Raw genomic sequence first — 21,412 nt, 5'->3', positions numbered from 1 at the left:
GCAAAGCCACAGGTGCACTGTCCTAGTAGAGGTTTTCCACGAGCCTCTGCCTCTGCAGCAGGCTACTCCTCCTTCCTACTACCCCCACCCTCCCACCACCCTACAGCCAGCTTGCTCCTCACCACCCTACCCACCCCTTTTTCCCTCCAATCCCACCCCCTCCCATCCATGATTAAATCACCTCCCACCAGGCTCCACCTCCAACATTTGGGATTGCAATTCCACATGAGTTTTTCCAGGGAAATATAGCCAAACCATATTATTCTGCCCTGGACCCCCTCCCCCTGAATCTCATGTCATTCTCACAGAGTAAAATACAGTCATGCCTTTTCTAATGTTTCCAAAAGCCTTAACTCATTCCAGCATTAACTCAAATGTAAAAAGTTCAAAGTCTTATCTGATACAAGGCTACAGTCTCTTCTGCCTCTGAGTCCCTGAATTTCAAATGGAGTTCTTTTAAGGTACAATGATGGTACAGACATTAGGTAAGCTCTCTCAATCCAAAGGGAAGAAATTTCCCAGAAAAATAATACATACGGGACCACAGGCCCAATGCGCATCCAAAACCCAGCAGGCCAGTATTCATTGAATCTCAAAGCCCCTAAATCATGAAGCAAACTATCAGAAGGACAGCATTAAAAAGATGGTGTTTAACCATTTGTGAAGGATCTGCCTCCCACCCCTTTCCCCTGAACCCCACCACAATCCCCACAATTCTCCTCACCCCCCCACCTTCCAACCTCCACTCTCCACCATGATTAAATCACCATCCACCAGTCCCCACATTTTAACTCTTCCCATTACAATTCCACAGGAGTTTTGGTAGTGACACAGAGCCAAATCATATTATTCTGTCCCTGGTCTCCCAAATCTCCTATCTTTCTCACACTGCAAAATACAATGATGCCTTCCCTACAGTCCCCCAAATCTTAAATAATTCCAGCATTTACTCAAATGTCCAAAACCCAAAGTCTCATCTGAGACAAGGCTACAGTCCTTTCTGCCCCTGAGTTTCTGAATTATAAAGCAAGTTAACTACTTCCAAGGTACAATGATTGTACAGCCAATGGGTAAGCATTCCAGGCAACAGAAAAAAAAAAATTGCCAGAAAGAAAAACAAAATACAGATGGGACTGACAGGATACATGAACATCCATTACCCAGGAGGCCAGTCACTCAATCCGACAGCTCCAAAATCATCCTTTCTGAATCCTTGTCCCATATCCGGGGCACTGGGGTAGGGGCTGGGCTCCCAAGGCCTTGGGCAGATCTGCGCCTGTGGCTTTGCAGTGTTCAGCACCCAAGGCTGCCTCTCATGGACAGGGCTGATGTTGAGTGCCTGTGGCTTTTCCACACTCAGGGTGCAAGCTGGTGGTGGGTCTATGAATCTGGGGTTTGGAGAATGGAGCCTCCCTGTGTGGGGGCTTCAACCCTCTATGTCCCTTCTTTGCCGCCCTAGTAGAGGTTTTCCATGAGGCTCTGACTCTTGGAAAGGCTCCTGCCTGCACACTCAGGTTTTTCTGTATATCCTCTGGAGTCTAGACGGAGGCTCCCGAGCCTCTGGTCTCTTGCTCTGTGCACCTAATGGCTTAACACTATGTGGAAGCCATCAAGGCTTGGAGCCACCTCTGAAGCAGTGACCCAAGCTGTATCTGTGCATCTTTCAGTCATGGCTGGAGCCTGAGCTGCAGGGATGAAGGCAGCCATGTCCTGGTGATGCACAAAGAAGCAGGGCCATGCAGCTGGCCCAGGAAACTATTCTTTCCTCCTAAGCCCCAAGGCCAGTGGCAGTAATGGCTGCTGCAAAGGTCTGTGAAATGCCTTCAAGGCCTTTTACCCTTTGTCTTGGCTGCTTGCACTAAGCTCCTTTTTATGCAAATACCCTGAGCCTTCTTGAATTTTCCCCATTAGCTATTTTGTATTTTATTAGCTATTAGCTGTTAGCTATCCTATTTTCAAAAAGAAAATAGCTTTTCTTTTTGACCACTTGGCCAGGCTGCAAATTTTCCAAACTTTTGAGCTCTCCTTCTCCTTCAAATAGAAGTTCCAACTTGAGGTCATTCCTTAGGCTCATACATAACACAGGCTGTTCGATGCAGAGAGGACACCTCTTGAGCTATGCAGCCTAAATATTCATTCCACAAGATACATCCTAAATCATCACCCCCAAGTTCATAGTTTCACAGATCTCCAGGGCAGGGTCACTGTGCAGCCACATTCTCTGTTAGGCCAATCAAATGGAACCCTGGCTCTTGTTCACAGGAAATTCCTCATTTTCATCTGAGACCTTTTAAGTCTGGCCTTCACTGTCCATCCTTCTGTCAGCCTTCTCATCACAAGCATTTCACAATTCTCTACAGTGCTCCAAACTTTTCCTCACCTTGCTGTCTTCTAAGCTCTCCCAACTCTCCCAACCTCTGTCTTTTATCCACTTCTGAACCTACTTCTACACCGTCAGCTATCTTTGTCACAGCCTGGCAATGTGGTAAAAGAAAAGTCCAATTTCAGGGAAAAAATTCACGCAGGATTCAGATATTTGCATGAAAAGAAGCTGAGCACTGATTGCCAAGACAATGGGGACAAGGCCTTGAAGGCATTTCATGGCTTGAGTTCATAGTACTAACTGTATGATCATAAAGAAAGTTTAATTGGCTCACGGTTCTGCAGGCTGCAAAGGAAACACAGTGGCTTCTGCTTCTGGGAAGACTCAGGTGCCTCCCGATCATACCAGAAGGCCAAAGGGCAAGGAGATGTTTCACGTGGCAGGAGAAGGAGCAGACTGAGAGGAAAAAGGTGCCACACCCTGATATAAAACCAGATCTCATAAGAACTCACTATCATGAGGTCAGCATCAAGAAGACAGTGCTTAACCACTGGTGAAGGCTTCCACCCTGGAAAACCACCTCCCACTGTTTCCAGGAAGAAGCATGCTGCAGAAGCAGAGCCTCTTGGGAAACCTCTGCTAGGGCACTGCAGAAGGAAAATATAGGCTTACAGGCCCCACACAGAGGGCCACCACCCTCCGGACCCCAGGCCCACCCTAGCAGAAGTGGCTGGTCGCTCTTGAGCCACCTTGGCTTTGCCTACAATGCGCAGGCCCCAGCTACCGAAATGCTTCTCCGAGTGAGCTTGTCCTGCCTTGTCCCAAATTCTAAGTCTGGCCAGGGCCACAGAAGGCCGAGTCCCATGGGTGGTAATCCTGCCTGCTTTCTGCACTTGAACATAAAGTCCTCAAGATGGCTTGTGGTCTGCCTTTTGGCAACCAACGAGACCGCAGTGCCATAGGAGCCCCGAGGCATGGACTAGAGCACCAAAGGCAGCGCACACCCTGCTGCTTATTTTCTGTGTGGCTCCATTTGTAGCACGGTTGTTGCACTGAGGCTTCTGCCTGCCGGGGGAGGCCAAGCTGGCTCAAAGAGCAACCAGCCACCTCTGCAAGGGTGTGCCAACAGAAGGTGGGCCAGCCACCAACATCACTTGCTACAGGACATGAGACATCAGTTCTCCTACGCTAAAGGACACGGTGCCATCTGCTTTTCCTCAGGCTTCTGCTGCAACAGCCATTAGGTGGCAGCCACTCACTCTGTGTGAACCTGGCCATTCCTGCCTCCTTGAGTGGGTGAGGTTAGTGGCTGGTCCACCAGCTCCTGGCACACCCTTGCAGAAGAGCCTGGTTGCTCTTTGAGCCAGCTTGGCCTTGCCTGGCATGCACAGGCACAAGGTACTGACACATTGCTCCAAGTGAGCTTGTGCGGCCTTGGGCCAAATTCTAAGTCAGGCCACAGCCATAGAAGTTGAGTCCCCCAGGTGGTAATTCTGGCGACTTTCTGCACTTGAACATAAAGTCTTCCTCAAGACGGCCTGTGGTCTGCCTCTTGGCAACCAAGAAACCCGAAGTGCCATATTACCCCTGAGGCATGGACTGGAGCCCCAAAGGCAGCGCACACCCTGCTCCTGAGTCTGCTGTTCATTTCCTCTGTGGCTTCATTTGTAGCACGGTTGTTGTACTGAGGCTTCTGCATGCCAGGGAAGGCCAACCTGGCTCAAAGAGCAACCAGCCACTTCTACAAGGATGTGTAAGGAGTCGGTGGATAAGCCACCAACCTCACTCGCTGCAAGTCGAGGTACATCACTTCTACCCTACAGGTAGAGCCCCAGTAAAGCTATCTGCTTTACCTGAGGCCTCTGTTACCTCAGCCATCAGGAGGAAGTCACTCAGGTTATAGGAACCTGGCCATCCCTGCTTCCTTGACTGGGTGAGGGTGGTGGCTGGTCCAACTGCTCTAGGCATACCCTTGCAGAGGTGGCTTATTGCTCCAAGAACCAGCTTAGCCTTACCCAGCAAGCATAGGCCCCAGGTAACTACACGGTGCTCCGAGTCAGCTTGTCCTGCCTTGGCCCAAATTCTAAGTCTGGCCAGGGCCACAGAAGGCTGAGCCCCCTAGGTGGTAATCCTGCCTGCTTTCTGCATTTGAACAAAAAGTCCTCCTCAAAACGGCCTGTGGTCTGCATCTTCACAACCAAGAAGGCTGCAGTGACATAGGAGCCCTGAGGCATGAACTGGAGACCAAAAGGCAACACACACCCTGCTCCTGAGCCGGCTGCTCGTTTCCTCCATATGGTTCCATTTGTAGCACAGTTGTTGCACTGAGGCTTCTGCATCTGGGCAAGGCCAAGCAAGCTCAAACAGCAACCAGCCACCTCTGCAAGGGTGTGCCAGGAGCAGGTGGACCAGCCACCAACCTCACTCGCTGATGGACATGGTACATCAGTTCTTCTTCCTCAAAGGTAGGGTCGAGAGGCAGACCACAGGCCGTCTTGAGGAGGACTTCATGTTCAAGTGCAGAAAGCAGGCAGGATTACCACCCAGGGGACTCGGCCTTCCGTGGCCCACAGTGCCACACGAGCCCTGAGGCATGCACTGGTGCCATCTGCTTTATACAAAAAATAAGACGGATTAAACAGTTCAACGTGCCATCTACATTTCCTCAGGCCTCTGCTCCATCAGCCATTAGGTGGCAGCCACTCAAGACTGTGGAAATCTCAACATTCCTACTTCCTTGAGTGGGTGAGGTTGCTGGCTGGCCCACCTGCTCCAGGCACACCCTTGCAGAGGTGTCTGGTTGCTATTTCAGCCAGCTTGGCCTTGCCTGGCATGCATAGGCCCCAGTAACTTACAGGCTGCTCTGAGTCAGCTTGTCCCAAATTCTACATCTGGCCAGGGCCACAGAAGACCGACTCCCCTGGGTGGTAATTCTGCTTGCTTTCTGCACTTGAACGCAAAGTCCTACTCAAGATGGCCTGTGGTCTGCCTCTTGGCAACCAACAAGCACGCATTGCCATATGAGCCCTGAGGCACTGACGAGCCCCAAAGGCAGCACATACCCTGCTCCTGAGCCTGCTGTTCATTTCCTCTACATGGCTCCATTTGTAGCACAGTTGCTGCACTGAGGCTTCTGCATGCCAGGGAGGGCCAAGTTGCCTCAAAGAGCAACCAGCCACCTCTGCAAGGGTGTGCCAGGAGTTGGTGGATGAGTCAACAACCTCACGCGCTGCCAGTCGGGGTACATCACAGTTCTACCCTACAGGTAGGGCCCCAGTGCTATCTGCTTTTCCTGAGGCCTCTGCTAAATCAGCCACCAGGAGACAGCCCCCAGGCTGTAGGAACCTGCCAATCCCTGCTTCCTTGACTGGGTGAAGTTGGTGGCTGCCCACCTGCTCCAGGCGCACCCTTGCAGAGGTGGCTGGTTGCTCTGAGCCAGCTTGGCCTTGCCTGGCATGCACAGGCCCCGGCAATCTACACGCTACACAGAATCAGCTTGACCTGCCTTGGCCAAAATTCCAACTCTGGCCAGGGCCACAGAAGGCCAAGTCCCCGGGGTGGTAACCCTGGCTGCTTTCTGCACTTGAACATAAAGTCCTCCTCAAGATGGCCCATGGTCTGCGTCTTGGCAACCAAGAAGCCTGCAGTGTCATAGGAGACCTAAGGAACAAACCGGAACACCAAAGGCAGCACACACCCTGCTCCTGAACCTGTTGTTCACTTCCTCTACATGGTTCCATTTGTAGCACGGTTGTTGCACTGAGGCTTGTGCATGCCAGGCAAAGTCAAGCTGGCTCAAAGAGCAACCAGCCACCTCTGCAAGGGTGTGCCAGGAGCCAGTGGAAAAGTGACCAACATCACTCGCTACCGGTCAAGGTATATCAGTTTTTCTACCCTAGAGGTAGGGTCAAAATACCATCTGCTTTTCCTTAGGCCTCTGCTCCATCAGTCTTTAGGTGGCAGCCACTCAGGTTGTGGGAACCTGGCCATTCCTGCGTCCTTGAGTAGCTGAGGTTGCTGGATGGTGCACCTGGTTGCTGGATGGTGCACCTGCTCCAGGTACACCCTTGCAGAGGTGGCTGGTTGCTCTTTGAGCCAGCTTAGCCTTGCCTGGCATACACAGGCTCCAGTTACTTACACACTGCTCTAAATCAGCTTGTCCCAAAGTCTATGTCTGGCCAGGGCCACAGAAGGCCGAGTTCCCTGGGTGGTAATCCTGCCCGCTTTCTGCACTTGAACATAAAGTCCTCCTCAAGACGGCCTCTTGGCAACCAACAAGACTACAGTTCCATAGGAGCACTGAGACATGTACTGGAATCCCAAAGGCAGCACACACCCTGCTCCTCAGCCTGCTGCTCGTTTCCTCTATATGGTTCCATTTGTAGCACGGTTGTTGCACTGAGGCTTGTGCATGCCAGGCAAGGCCAAGCTGGCTCAAAGAGCAACCAGCCACCTCTGCAAGGGTGTGCCAGGAGCAGGTAGAACAGGTACCAACCTCATTTGCTGCCATTCAGGGTACCTCAGTTTTTCAACCCTAGCGGTACATTCCCAGTGCCATCTGCTTTTCCTCAGGTCTCACCTCCATCAGCCATCAGGTGGCAGCCACTCAGGCTGTGGGAACCTGGCCATCCCGGCTTCCTTGAGTCGCTGAGGTTGCTGGCTGGCCCACCTGCTCCAGGTACACTCTTCCAGAGGTCGCTAGTTGCTCTTTGAGCCAGCTTGGCCTTGCCTGGCATGCACAGGCCCCAGCTACTTACACACTGCTCCGAATCAGCTTTTCCTAGAGTCTAAGTCTGGCCAGGGCCACAGAGGCCGGGTCCCCTGGGTGGTAATCCTACCTGCTTTCTGCACTTGAACATAAAGCCCTCCTCAAGACAGCCTGTGGTCTGTCTCTTGGCAACCAACAGGCACGCATTGCCATACGAGGCCTGAGGCACTGACTGGAGCCCCAAAGGCATCGCACACCCTGCTCCTGGGCCTGCTGCTTGTTTCCTCCACATGGCTCCATTTGTAGCACGATTGTTGCACTGAGGCTTGTGCATGCCGGGCAAGGCCAAGCTGGCTCAAAGAGAAACCAGCCACCTCTGCCAGGGTGTGCCAGGAGCAGGTGGACCAGCCACCAACCTCACTCGCTGATGGACATGGTACATCAGTTCTTCTACTCTAAATGTAGGGCCGAGAGGCAGACCACGGGCCATCTTGAGGAGGACTTTATGTTCAAGGGCAGAAAGCAGGCGGGATTACCACCCAGTGGACTCGGCCTTCTGTGGCTACAGTGCCACACGAGGCATGGACTGAGGCATGGACTGGTGCCATCTCCTTTATACAAAAATTGACTTAAGATGGATTAAACAGTTCAACGTGCCATCTACGTTTCCTCATGCCTCTGCTCCATCAGTCATTAGGTGGAAGCCACTCAGCCTGTGGGAACCTGGCCATCCCTGCTTCCTTGAGTAGCTGAGGTTGCTGGCTGGTTCACCTGCTCCAGGTGCACCCCTGCAGAGGTGGCTGGTTGCTCTTTGAGCCAGCTTGGCCTTGCCTGGCATTCACAGGCTCCAGCTACCTACACACAGATACTCCGAGTCAGCCTGTCCCAAATTCTTAGTCTGGCCAGGGCCACAGAAGGCTGAGTCCCCTGGGTGGTAATCCTGCCTGCTTTCTGCACTTGAACATAAAGCCCTTCTCAAGACGGCCTGTGGTCTACCTTTTGGTAACCAATAACCCTGCAGTTCCATAGCAGACCTGACACATGGACCCCAAAGGCAGTGCACACCCTGCTCCTGAGCCTGCTGCTCATTTCCTATGTTTCCATTTGTAGCACGGTTGTTGCACTGAGGCTTGTGCATGCCAGGCAAGGCCAAGCTGGCTCAAAGAGCAACCAGCCACCTCTGCAAGGGTGTGCCAGGAGCGGGTGGAACAGCCACCAACCTCATTCGCTGCCATTCAGGTTACCTCAGTTTTTCAACCCTAGTGGTACATTCCCAGTGCCATCTGCTTTTCCTCAGGTCTCACCTCCATCAGCCATCAGGTGGAAGCCACTCGGGCTGTGGAAACCTGACCATCCCGACTTGTTTTTTTGTTTTGTTTTGTTTTTTGTTTTCTTGGGGTGTTTTTTGTTTTTGTTTTGTTTTGCATTATTGTTGCATTGTTGTTGTTTTTGCAGCCACAGGAGATTTAGCCAGTTCAGATGCCTTGCTACCCACAATTTGGAACATTCCTTTGGATTTGACCGAGTCAGGAAGAGATGGGAGAAAAAGGAAACAACAACAATAAAACCCCAAACACAAACGGAGTTCAGCAAAACTAACAAATGCACAATCCATATGATTACCGAGTGTTCTAATGGTAAGGAGAAATTAAAAGCAGCTGATGGGTAATCTTACATTTTAGTCTTCAAGGAAAAATTTTAAGACAAAACTCTAATTCAGCTACTTACCTGGAAATAAGGCTCAGGCTGGTGATCGTTCTCTGCTATCTTAGAAGCTGGAAAAAACTTACACTCGCCTTCCCTGTAAGAAGCAAGCTGAAACTCAGGAAAGGAGGTGCCTGCTCTCCATCGTCATGGAAGCAGGAAAACTTGCCATCCTTGTTGGAAATGAGTAAAACTTCAGAAAAGAGTTGTACAACAAAATCAACCTTAGCTCTCAACCAAATTTTGGGAGATCAGAGGCTCTCTGTTAAGCTCCCCAACCTCAGCAAATTATCCTCTTGGTTTGGGCAATAAAGATAGCCCAGGTTGGTATCAAGCAATAATGAGATTTCTCAAAGGTCAGGACCACCTTTGTAATGTCCTTCTTTTTTTATCTTTAATGGTATAGTCTGTTTTGTCAGAAACTAGGAGTGTAACACCTGCTTTTCTCTGTTTTCCATTTGCTTGATTTTTTTCCATTCCTTTATTTTGAGCCTATGTATGGCATTGCATGTGCGATGGGTTTCTTGAAGACGGCGTACTCCAATGGGTATGGTTCTTCACCCAGCTTGCCCCCATGTCTTTCAATTGGAGCATTTAGCCCATGGATTTGATCCTGTCATCATGCTGTCAGATGGTTATTTTGCAGACTTGTGTATGTGGTTGGTTTTTAGCATCACTGGTCTGTGTACTTCAGTGCGGGTTTGTAGTGGCTGGTGGTGGTCTTTTCTTTCCCTATTTAGTGCTTCCTTCAGGAGCTCTCATAAGGTATATCTGGTGATACTGAATTCCCTCAGCATTTGCTTGTATGAAAAGGATCTTATTTCTCCTTCACTTATGATGCTTAATTTTGCTGGACATGAAATTCTGGGCTGAAAATTCTCTTCGTCAATAGCAGTTGGTATAGGTTGGGGTGTGTGCTGCAGTCCCGTGTGCTGTCAGGGCAAGTACAACAAAATCAGGTCTCAGAGGAAAACTCTCTCAAAAGTGAACCCCCAGCACAGCACAACTGCTCTACACAAACATGGCCAGACTTCTTTTTTAAGCAAGTCCCCTTTTTAAAGAGGGGAACTCTCAGACCTGATCTCTGCTGGGCAATCTTGCACATGAGATGTGGCTGGTCTGACTTCAGCATTCCTAAAGTGCCAGGATAAAGTGTCTCATGAGGGCAAGTGGACCCTAGAGAGAGAGCTGTCCCTGCCCTCTGAGCTCCACATCACCTGACTTGCTGCTCCACCACTTTGCTTCTCTCCTGGGTGCTCCATCCCGGAGACATGTGAGTCAGTAATCACTTAGTGTGATCAGCCCAGGATGGAGGGTCTGTGCTGTGGGCCCAAGCCAGGGTTCCCTGTCTGGTGATGAGCAGTGGAGGGTGTGTCGTGCACGTGGGAGATGGACTGGCTTGTTCGTTGGGTCAACTGCAGCTTATTGGAGGTGTTGTTATGGCACTTAGGGTCTTTGCTCCCTTGATATTCTGAGGGAAGCAAGGGCAGTTCCACTGCAGAGGCCATGGCAGAAAGGATTTCAGTGGCTCTGGAAGCTCTGTCCAGGGAACTGGCAGTTGCTGCTGGCTTGATAGCTCCGGTGTGGGCTGGCTGGAGACCCAGGCCAGGAAGACCTGCCCATCAAGCAGACAGTCCGGCCACTTTTCTGTAAGGTTGCTGTGGTATGCTGGGGGTCCTCTCCCATCCCTAATTGCCTCATATTTTCCAGAGAAGATGATAGTCTGCCCCTTCCTCTGGGAGCTCTATACCACTGAGGTGCGAACCTGTTGCCAATCTGAACACACCTATAAGATGTGGCTGGAGGCAAGTGGAGAAGTTTTACCTAGTCAGGAGGAAGAACAACAGGGACTTGCTCTAAAAAAACGTCTGGCCACGTTTTTGTAGAGCAGCTGTGCTGTGCTGGGGGTTCACTTCAGCCCTTGGTTGCCTCAGACCCTCTGAAGTCCTAAGGCTGAAATGGCTGAGTCGCCCAAACAGTAAACAGTCTGGTCCTCCCCCTGGGAGCTCTGACTCAGGGAGGCCTGAAACCTCTGTCAGCCAGAGAACAGTAGTGAAGGTGGCTGGAGACCCTGGTTGAAAGACTTTACCCACTGACCAGAAATGTGGTTGGTGACTGATGTAAACAAGAGACTGGCCACATTTTCGTAGCGTGGCTGTGCTGTGCTGTGGTACCTCTTCCATCCCTTGTCAGCTTGGGCTCTCCAAAGCCTGCAGGCCAGAACGGCTAGTCATCCAAACAGCAAAGGAGGTGGCCTGCCCCTCTCTCTGGGAGCTCTGTCTCAGGAACATTTCAAATTTCCATTGGTCAAGGAATGCTGGTGGAGGTAGCTGGAGGCCCCAGTTGGGAGGTCCTGTCCAGTGAGGTGGAATAGGATCAGGGGCCTGCTTACAGAAGCAGTCTGGCCATGATCTGGTAAAGCAGCTGCACTGTGCTGCGGGATCTCTTCTGCCCCTGGTCGGGGCAGGCTGGAATGACTAAGTTGCCTGAACAGGAAAGATGGTGGCCTGCCTTGTCTTTTATCTCAGTTTATCTTGTTTGATGGAACTTAATTTTTAGCCTGTTGATTTTACTGTCTACATTAGACTTGTTCAGAAAGAACCTGATATCTTTTAGGTTAGATATATGAGAATTCACTGTTTTCTATAAATAAACCTGTTCATGTCTTGTTCTCTGGAAAGAAGTCTCTTTCAGCTATCTGACTTTGGTCACAATCATGTAGAGCAGTAGCCAGTAGCCAGTCCACAATGATATAACTGAATTTCCATTTCCAGTGCTTCCTTGGTGTGTCTTACATTGTCCAGAACTGAGCATTTTATTCTCAGTTGTCAAAATGCTAAGCTGTCCACTGTACTGAAATACTGTGCTTCCTCATTCAATTTTTTTTAAGGTGTGCACTTTCATCCAATTCTTCTCAAGTTAGAGTACAGGTAAGCCCTGGCTGCCTCCAGGCACTCTCAGGGAGACCAAAAGCCTTCATATACCCCGAGTTGGGGTACAAAAAAGGGGGCCATGAAAACTGTTCAAAATAAAACAAAATTAAAAAGTATTCAGGCGGAGATTTTAAAAATTTTGCATTACGTAATTTACACGAAAGCAATGCTATCATCTCCCCTGTGTGAACTCAGGAGAGGACTGGGCCATTCTCCTTAGAGAGAAGTGGGGTGGCTTTTAGGAGGGCAAGGGGCTTCCTGAAACAATGCATCTCACAATATTTGGAATGACTATTGAAAAGAAGAACAATGTAAAATCAGAGTCCTCAGCCACATTGTAGAACTTTGGGGGATGCTCGCTCCAACCAACTGCTGTCACCTTCAGCATTCCAGTTTTTAAATCCTGAGTCAAGCCAATAAAAAAAAAAAACAAAAAATGGAAACAATAAAACAAATAAAGCCATGCCAATCTCATCTTGTTTTCTGCAAAGTTTGGTTTTGTCAAGAAAGGGTGTAATGCAACTAAGTCACAGTCCACCTAGAAGCATTTGCGGTGGACAATGGAGGGTCCTGACTCATCATACTCCTGCTTGCTGATCCACATCTGCCGGAAGGTGGACAGTGAGGCCCGGATGGAACCACCAACCCACACGGAGTACTTGCGCTCCGGCGGAGCAATGATCTTGATCTTCATTGTGCTGGGCGCCAGGGCAGTGATCTCCTTCTGCATCCTGTCAGCCATGCCAGAGTACATGGTGGTGCCGCCAGACAGCACTGTGTTGCTGTACAGGTCTTTGCGGATGTCCACGTCAGACTTCATGATGGAGTTGAAGGTAGTTTTGTGGATGCCACAGGATTCCATGCCCAGGAAGGAAGGCTGGAAGAGTGCCTCGGGGCAGCGGAACCGCTCATTGCCGATGGTGATGACCTGGCCATCGGGCAGCTTGTAGCTCTTCTCTAGGGAGGAGCTGGAGACCGCTGTGGCCATCTCCTGCTCAAAGTCCAAGGCGACATAGCACGGCTTCTCCTTGATGTCACGCACGATTTCCCACTCAGCCGTGGTGGTGAAGCTGTAGTCACGCTCCGTGAGGATCTTCATGAGGTGGTCAGTCAGGTTCCGGCCGGCCAGGTCTATGCGCAGGGTGGCATGAGGGAGGGCATTCCCCTCACAGATGGGAACATTGTGGGTGACCCCGTCACCGGAGTCCATCACGATGCCAGTGGTACGGCCAGAGGTGTACAGGGACAGTGCGGCCTGGATGGCCACGTACATGGCTGGGGTGTTGAAGGTCTCAAACATGATCTGGGTCATCTTCTCGCAGTTGGCCTTGGGGTTGAGGGGTGCCTCGGTCAGCAGGATGGGGTGCTCTTCGGGAGCCACACGCAGCTCATTGTAGAAGGTGTGGTGCCAGATCTTCTCCATGTCATCCCAGTTGGTGATGATGCCGCGCTCCATGAGGTACTTCAGGGTCAGGATGCCTTTCTTGCTCTGGGCTTCGTTGCCCACATAGGACTCCTTCTGACCCATGCCCCTCATTATGCCCTGATGCCTGGGGTGCCCCACGATGGAAGGGAAGACAGCCCGGGGGGCATCGTCGCCTGCAAATCCGGCCTTGCACATGCTGGAACCATTGTCAATGACGAGCACGGTGGTATCATCATCCATGGTGACCTCATTCAACTGCATAGCCTTTAAAAGATCATCATTCTCTTTTTTTGCGCTTTCAATTTCCTCCAAATATTTCTTTTCTCTTAGCTGGCTCTGATGTTTCATCGTGTCTAGCTCCAGTCTTAGCATGGCAGTTTCTTCCTGCAATGTACTATTTTCATGCAAGAGATCTTTTTCTTTCTTAGGACAAGGAGAAAGCTAAATAAACAAAGGGAACTTTTAATTAGCACTCAATAGAATGACATACCATGATTTGTTCTGAAATTAAAGAATGACATTTATATTTGTATAATGAAAGAATTCCCATACTGGATATTTAACTGGAAAAAAAATTGGACAAAATTTCAAACCTAATAGAGTGTAAATTCCCAAAAGTTTAACTATTTATTTAAAGACTATGAAAAATAAATCACTAGAAGATTTTAAAGAGTCTCAGAATTTGAAAAGCCTTTCTCTGAGTTACAGAAAAAAAACCAGAGGTTAAAGTTCTTTAAGTTCCTTTTACTGAAGAACATTTTACTGATATTCTACATTTCCAGTATTTTTATACTCAGTTATAAGAGTTACATTTATTCATAACGGTTAAATCTAAGCATTGTACCCTTCCACAATGTACACATTTGCATCTAAGCACTGTACCCTTCTACCCTGTACACGTCTGCATCTAAGCATTGCACTTCTGCATGCAACACTGAACTCATTTAAGATCACGATTCTTAAAAGGAGAGGTCAAAAAATGATGCAGGATTTTCCCCAGGTCTCCTGATGCTACTTCTAGTGATCCTCCACAAAATCACTTCTGTGGTGTAAATACATAAATACAAAAGAAGACTTTTATTTCAAAATATGAATGGTAAATAAGATAGAACTTACAGAGATTTTCTTAGAAATCATGAGATTATTTGCCATTGCAATTTCTTTTCTTTCCTCTTTACAATGTTTGAAATAGTAGTAAGTGTGAAATAGGGGAAATACACTGAACTATTTCTCTAGGAACAAAATACTTAACAATAAGTTATCACTAAATGTGTATCATGGCATGTCATTGTTTTCAAAGCTCTTTGCATTGAAATGAGAAACTTCTTAGAGCAAACTGTTCCTCTCTGCAAAAGCAAGGATAATGACATCCACAATGTGGCCTCTGACCCAGCTATACATTTCCGACTTTCCTACCAGTGAAAATAATCAATTCACTTCTCTATTAATATTTTTAAAAAATAAACCAATGTCCAAAAACTAGAAAATTTGTCTTTACTAGCAAAACTTATTTTTGATATTGGAAAGATCAATTCTTATGAAAAACATCAAATGCTTCTCCTTTGGATTGAGGCCACTGTGAAGGTCACTACTCGACTGCTGCAGGCAAATGGAGTTGAATTCAGAACCTGGCTTTATCCTCTATGTACATATGTAGATATATGACAAAGGATATATAGAATATATTCACCCATATATGACTTAAAAATCCTTTATATTTCCAACATACATCATTTCTTAAATATATACACATATAAAAACATTTGAAAATAACTAAAGAAAATATCTCAGAATTCATTTCCTTTTCAGTCACTTCTATCTGCTTTTGTTTATTAGTCAGAATCTCATCTTGTGATATTCCAGTGCTCTGTTCTTCAGAAATTTGCTTCTGAGTATCATTTTGTTCATCACTAGAAGAAATTTTAATTTTCATGAAATACTGGAGGTGTCCCTAAAATGATCTACAGGGCACGATGGCACCATCAGATGTTATTCACACAATGTGTATCTGCACATGAAGCCTAGACAAGGCAAAGGGGTCTCACATCTGTTAACCCAGCTGCCCCAACCATGTTGGCACCAGGGACTGGTTTTGTGGAAGATAATGTTTCCAGGAACCTGAGGTGGGGGATGGTACCAGGATGATTCAAGCACACTACATTCATTGTGCACTTTATTACTATTATTATTCATACATAATGAAAAAATTACATAACTCACCAAAATGTAGAATGAGTGGGAGCCTCTGCTTGTTTTCCTGCAACTAGATGGTCCCATCTGGGGGTGACAGGAGATGGAGACAGATCATAAGGCATTAGATTCTCATAAGGAGTGAACAACCTAAATCCCCTGCATGAGCAGCTTACAACAGGGTTCGAGTCACACTCCTATGACAATCTAATGCCACCGCTGATCCGACAGGAGTAGGAGCTCAGGCGGTAATGCGAGATTTGATAAATGAATTCAGTAAAGTCTCAGAAGTTACAAAATAAATGAATACCAATCAGTAGCACCACTATACACCAACTACGACCAAGCTGAGGGTCCTTATCAAGAATCCAATCCCTTTTACAAAGGCTGCAAAAAAGTGTGAAATACCTACAAATATACTTAATGAAAAAGGTGAGTGATCTCTGTAAAGATAACTGGAAAACACCACTGAAGAAAATAATAGATGATGCAACAAATGAAAATCCATCCTATGTTCATGGACTGAAAGAACTGATATCGTGAAAATGACCATAGTGCCCAAAGCTGTCTACACATTCCATACAATTCCTACCAAAGTACCAATGTCATTCTTCACAGTTATTTTAAAATGCTGACATTTATGAAGGACCACAAAAGAGCCTGAATAGCAACAGACATACGAAGCAAAAGGAACAAATATGTTGGCATCACATGACCTGACTTCAAATTATACTCTAAGGCCACAGTAACAAAAACAGCGTGGCACTGGTATAAAAGTAGATACATAGACCAATGGAACAGAATAGACAACTCAGAAATAAAGCCACTATAACCAAATGATCTCTGAGCAAGGACACAAAAACATACACTGGAGAAAGTACACATTATTCAATAAATGGAGCTGGGGAAAAAAGATAGCCACATGCTGAAGAATGAAACTGAATCTCTAACTCTCACCATGTACAAGAATAAATTCAAGATGGATTAAAGGCCTAAATCTAAGACCTGAAAACATTGGCCTAGGCAAAGAATTTATGATGAAGACCCAAAAAGCAAAAGCAACAAAAATGAAAATAAATAAATAAGACCTAATTAAACTAAAAGCTTCAGCACAGCAAAAGAAATAATCATCAGAGTACACCAACAACCTATACAATGGGAAAAAATATTTGAAAATTATGAATCTAACAAAGGACTAATATCTATAACCTACAAGAAAATCAAACAAATCAACAGGAAAAATACAAAGAATTCCATTAAAAAGTGGCCAAATTACATGAATAGACATTTCTCAAAAGAAGATATACAAATGGTGAACAAGCATATAAAAACATGTTAAATATCTCTAATCATCAGGGAAATGTACAATAAAACGACAGTGAGATATCACCTCACTGCAGCCACAATGGCCACTTTTAGAAATCATAAAACAACAGATGTTGGTGTGGATGTGGTAAAAAGAGAACTGTTATACACTGCTGGTGGGAATACAAATTCGTACAAATCTATGGAAAACAGTATGGGGAGTTCTCAAAGAACTAAAAGTAGATCCTACCATTTTATCCAGCATTCTCATTTCTGGATATCTACACAAAAGAAATCGTACTCTCAAAAAGACACCCGCATACATATGTCTACTGCAGCACAATTCACAATATGCAAAGATATGGAATCAACCAGTGTCCGTCAACTGATGAGTGGAATAAAGAAAATGGACATATATATATATCTCACATCACATATATATATCATATATATGTCTGTGTGTATATACACATACTATATACATACGTACATACCCGAGACTGGGTAATTCATACACATACATACCTGAGACTGGGTCATTCACAAAGGAAAGAGGCTTAATTGATTCACAGTTAGGCATGGCTGGGGAGGCCTCAGGAACCTTAACCATAGCAGAAGATGAAGGGAAAGCAGGCACCTTCTTCATAAGGCCGCAGGAGAGAGAGAAGTGAAGGGGAAAGAGCCCCTTAAGAAACCATCAGCTCTTCTGAGAACTCACTCACTATCACAAGAACAGCATGGAAGCAACTGACCCCATGATCCAATCACCTCCCACCTGCTCTTTTCTCTCAGCACCTGGGAATTACAATTTGACATGAGATTTGCATGAAAACACAAAGCCAAACTACTGGGAGGATATCCTTACTTTTAAAATATCTAAATGTCATTGTTTATAATTCAAAAATGGCAATTTTTATTAGTTATAATTTTATTTGAAAATAAAGTGATCTAGTAAATTTTCTTCACTTTTAACCTATTCAGTCAAAATATGTAAAAAGCTGGATTTGCCAGCAGAAAATTGTAACTACTTTTTAATGAGATAAAAATGTATAACAATATCATGATTACTGTACAGGGAAGAAAGTGAACAAGAAAAGAAAAGGAATTTAAAAACAGAGAATATCACTACCGTATATATACATGAACTGACAAAGAGACTAAAATATCCTACTGGAGATTATGTTAAGACTTGAGCAAAAGCTTCTAAAAATACCAAAAACAAAAACAAAACAAATATTTTCAAGAAATAAATTATACACAGAACTCTTCTGGTTAAGATGATGTATCAAAAAAAATCATCCTGAGAGCTATTATTAACCAATCCATCATAACCAAAACTGTAAGTCTATAATTCTAGAATATTCAAAAGTTTCACTTTGAACATAGTTAATGGAAGGCAACTTTTGAACAGAAAATTTCTGGTTAAAGTTGACTCAACTTAGGAAAGAACAGACCTGTAGCCATGGTAACAACAAGCCACCCAGAGCCAGTTCAAAATCTAGTCAATCCATCAATGACCACTGCCCTTGCTCACCAACCCATATCCATGTGAGCAGCTTGCTTCTGAAAGACAGCCCAGAAGCAAGGGCTGCTCCATCAGAATAGACACTGCCTGACCAGTATATGTCTTACTAGAGGAAGCAAAAAATTCCAACTCTGACTTTTTATTTCAAATACCGAAGGTCCATAATCCCTTGGAAAGAATTTGTGGTCCATTAAATTTACCACTCGAATAGTTTTAAATATAAAATACTAGTGGTCGGGCGTGGTGGCTCACGCCTGTAATCCCAACACCTTGGGAGGCTGAGGCAGGTGGATTGCCTGAGGTCAGGAGTTCGAGACCAGCCTGACCAACAGGGTGAAACTCCATCTCCACTAAAAATACGAAAATTAGTCGGGCATGGTTGCGCGCACCTGTAATCCCAGCTCCTCAGTTGGCTGAGGCAGGAGAATTGCTTGAACCCAGGAGGCAGAGGTTGCAGTGAGCCGAGGTCACGCCACTGCACTGCAGCCTGGGTGACAGAGCAAGACTCTGTCTCTAAATAAATAAAATACCAGTAAAGTCTGCAATTTCTCTGACTCATTTTACCATAATTGCAATTTTCATGATTACCAGTAAAAGAATAGTGAATAACTACATATTGGGCTTTTCTCCCTAAGTGAAAAAATATTAATATAAACAATGTAGCGTATTATAAAGTGCCAAAAGAATTTTTAAAATGCATATAATCACCTGGCAAAATTGTTAAAATGAACTTTGTCAAACACTTTTTAAGTGAGACTCAATCAAACAACATATCCCGGATAAACTCCACTCGTTCATGCAATAACTATTTACTAGGCAGCTACGTCTCATATGCTAGGCCTTTTTCTAGGAAGTGAGGATATGGTAATGAACAATAAAACCCCTATTCATGAGAGTGAGATAAACACACAGTAACAACAGACAGGTAAGGCAAAATACACAGTACGTTAGAGGAGAAAAACTAAAGCAGGAAAATGAAATGTTTATGTGTTTGATGGGGAGGGTAGTGGGAAAGTTGGCATGGCCAGAAAAGCCCCTGCTGAGAAAGAGGATTTTTCTTTAATACAAAGAATATTGTATTTGTACATCAAAGACTCTAAAAAGTGACGATGTTAACAGAGTTGATGTCAAGACAAAAACAGGTTTGAAGTTAGAGATGATAAACTACTGTTTCATTGAACCTTCCCTTGATTACGTTACACAGCATCTGTGGTAGGCTCCCAGTTGAATCTTAAGCATGATGTGTCCTGGTGATACAATTGTAATTCCTTTCTGCTAGTCCTCGTTCTCTCTCTGTTTCCTTTTCCTTCATTTTCTCTGGACTAGGAATTGTGCTGGTACATGGTTCTTCCTCAGAAAGTGGTTATTCCTTAATGTGTTTCTTTTTACCCTTTTTCTTCTTAGAAAGGGGATTTTAAGTAAAGAACTGAAGAAATGGAAAGCTAGATGAATATCCAGACACAGGGAACTTCTGAGGGCAGACAGAGGTGTGCCTGGAGTCTTTAAGCACTAGGGATAGGTAAGGAATAGCAAGAAGTTCAGTGTGGCTGAAGCAGAGCAAAAGAAGTAAGGAACAGAAGTTTAAGCAGGAGAGGTAACGTGCCAGATGGTTTACTGCCTTTTAATTATTAGGAGGAACTCTGCCACATACTTGAAGAGTGAAATGGGAGGCAATCAGAAGGGCTGGGGCAGAGGAATGACACAATTTGACCTATGTTTTAAATCCATCCACTGAGTTAAGAATTGATGAAAGGGGAAGTTTTTAAAAACCAGGACTATCAATTCCCAGTCTATGACACTCATCTAGACTGCAGATGACCGTGGCTCAGATGTACAAGGTATGACTGGCTTCGGGATATATTCTTCAGGTAGGCCTGACATTTACCGAGAGATTAGATGTGAGGTGTCAGAGAAAGATGAGTCAAGAATGACACCAAGGTTTTTGGAAGAGTTGCCCTTAACCAGAGAAGGAAAGACTACATGAGCTGTAGATTTCAGGAAGGCATCAGGAGCCCAATTTTGGATCTGACAAGCGTGTGATACCCAATAGCTAATCAAATAGAGATGTCAAGTAGACGGGCTGACATAGAGATCTGGAATTAAGGAGAGAGACCTGAGTTGGAGACATACATTTGGAAATTACTAGTATATACATAGTAGAAAAAGCACGAGGGGCAAGGCACGGTGGCTCACGCCTGTAATCCCAACACAGACAGACAGATCACCTGAGGTCAGGAGTTTAAGACCAGCCTGGCCAACATGGGGAAACCCTGTCTCTACTAAAAATACAAAAATGAGCCAGGCATGGTGGCGTGCACTTGTAATCCCAGCTACTCAGGAGGCTGAGGCAGGAGAAGCGCTGGAACCCAGGAGGCAAAGGTTGCAATGAGCCAAGATCATGCCACTGAACTCCAGCCTGGGTGACAGAGCGAAACTCCATCTTAAAAAAATTAAAAAGTTATGAGAAAGATGATTGAGGACTGAGCTCTGGGAAACAACAAACAACGTCCAAAAGGAGAAAGATGAGGAAGAGCAAGCAAAACAGACCACGATGAACGGACTAGAAAGGCAGGAGGAAAAGCCTGAGGGGGTGAGGTCCTGAAAGCCTAGTGAAGATGCCGTTAGGGAGGAGATGTCCTTCCCTGGCTCAAATATTGCTGACAGATTAAATGAGGTGTAAGAAAAAATGCCTAGATTTAATTACAGAAAAAAGTAGTGATAACTTTAAGAAAAACAACTTTGGAGGAGTGCTGACACCGAAGACTTACTGGCATTGAGATCAAGAGTGAATGGAAAGAAAACCTGAGTTCATGAGTGTAGACAGTTCTTTTAAGGACATCATACTTAACACAGTCGTGACTGAGAATGATGTAATTTTCTTCCACAGTCATCGAAAAGTGATAGACAAGAAATAGCAGTTTTCAAATTGTATATAGCAGGTGGAGTTTTCAAATTTTATATAACAGTTACATATTTTAAAGGTTATAACAATTATATACATATGGCATTAAAAAATTCCAGACTGAGATATTAAAGGTCCCTTGAACATTTCTAGATTACATAAGCTGATTATCATTTTGTTCATGCTGATACATGAAGACCAAAAAATACTAAAAGTTTCAAGGAGAGTATTTCTTGCTTGATAAAAATCAGCCAATTCTAGGAGAGTTGATACTCATCAAATATACAAAGTCATTGATCACAGTAAAATACTGAGTTCTACTAACAGGAATAAAGTGGGAGAAATGCAGAAAATAATCTTATATTATAAATGAAGTTTTAAAAATTTTATGAAGCC

At 45.6% G+C, this 21,412-nt stretch overlaps 1 protein-coding gene across 1 annotated transcript in view; it reads right to left on the bottom strand.

Annotated features, from left to right (window-relative positions):
* Positions 1-11,788: 11,788 nt before the first annotated feature.
* LOC105512042 (POTE ankyrin domain family member F-like) overlaps positions 11,789-21,412 on the bottom strand; it is a 34,760-nt gene continuing 25,136 nt past the window's right edge. The window contains exons 10-11 of the mRNA XM_011942298.1: positions 14,869-15,004; positions 11,789-13,535 (exon numbers count right to left, since the gene is read on the bottom strand). Coding sequence (XP_011797688.1) covers positions 12,207-13,535; positions 14,869-15,004 — 1,465 coding nt within the window. The 3' untranslated portion in view covers positions 11,789-12,206. The remainder of the gene's footprint in view (positions 13,536-14,868; positions 15,005-21,412) is intronic.

Source organism: Colobus angolensis, unplaced genomic scaffold, assembly GCF_000951035.1.
Source record: "Colobus angolensis palliatus isolate OR3802 unplaced genomic scaffold, Cang.pa_1.0 Scaffold209, whole genome shotgun sequence".
Classification (NCBI taxonomy): domain Eukaryota; kingdom Metazoa; phylum Chordata; class Mammalia; order Primates; family Cercopithecidae; genus Colobus; species Colobus angolensis.
The sequence above is the reverse complement of the archived record's forward strand: the minus strand, read 5'-3'. Positions and strand labels throughout refer to the sequence as shown.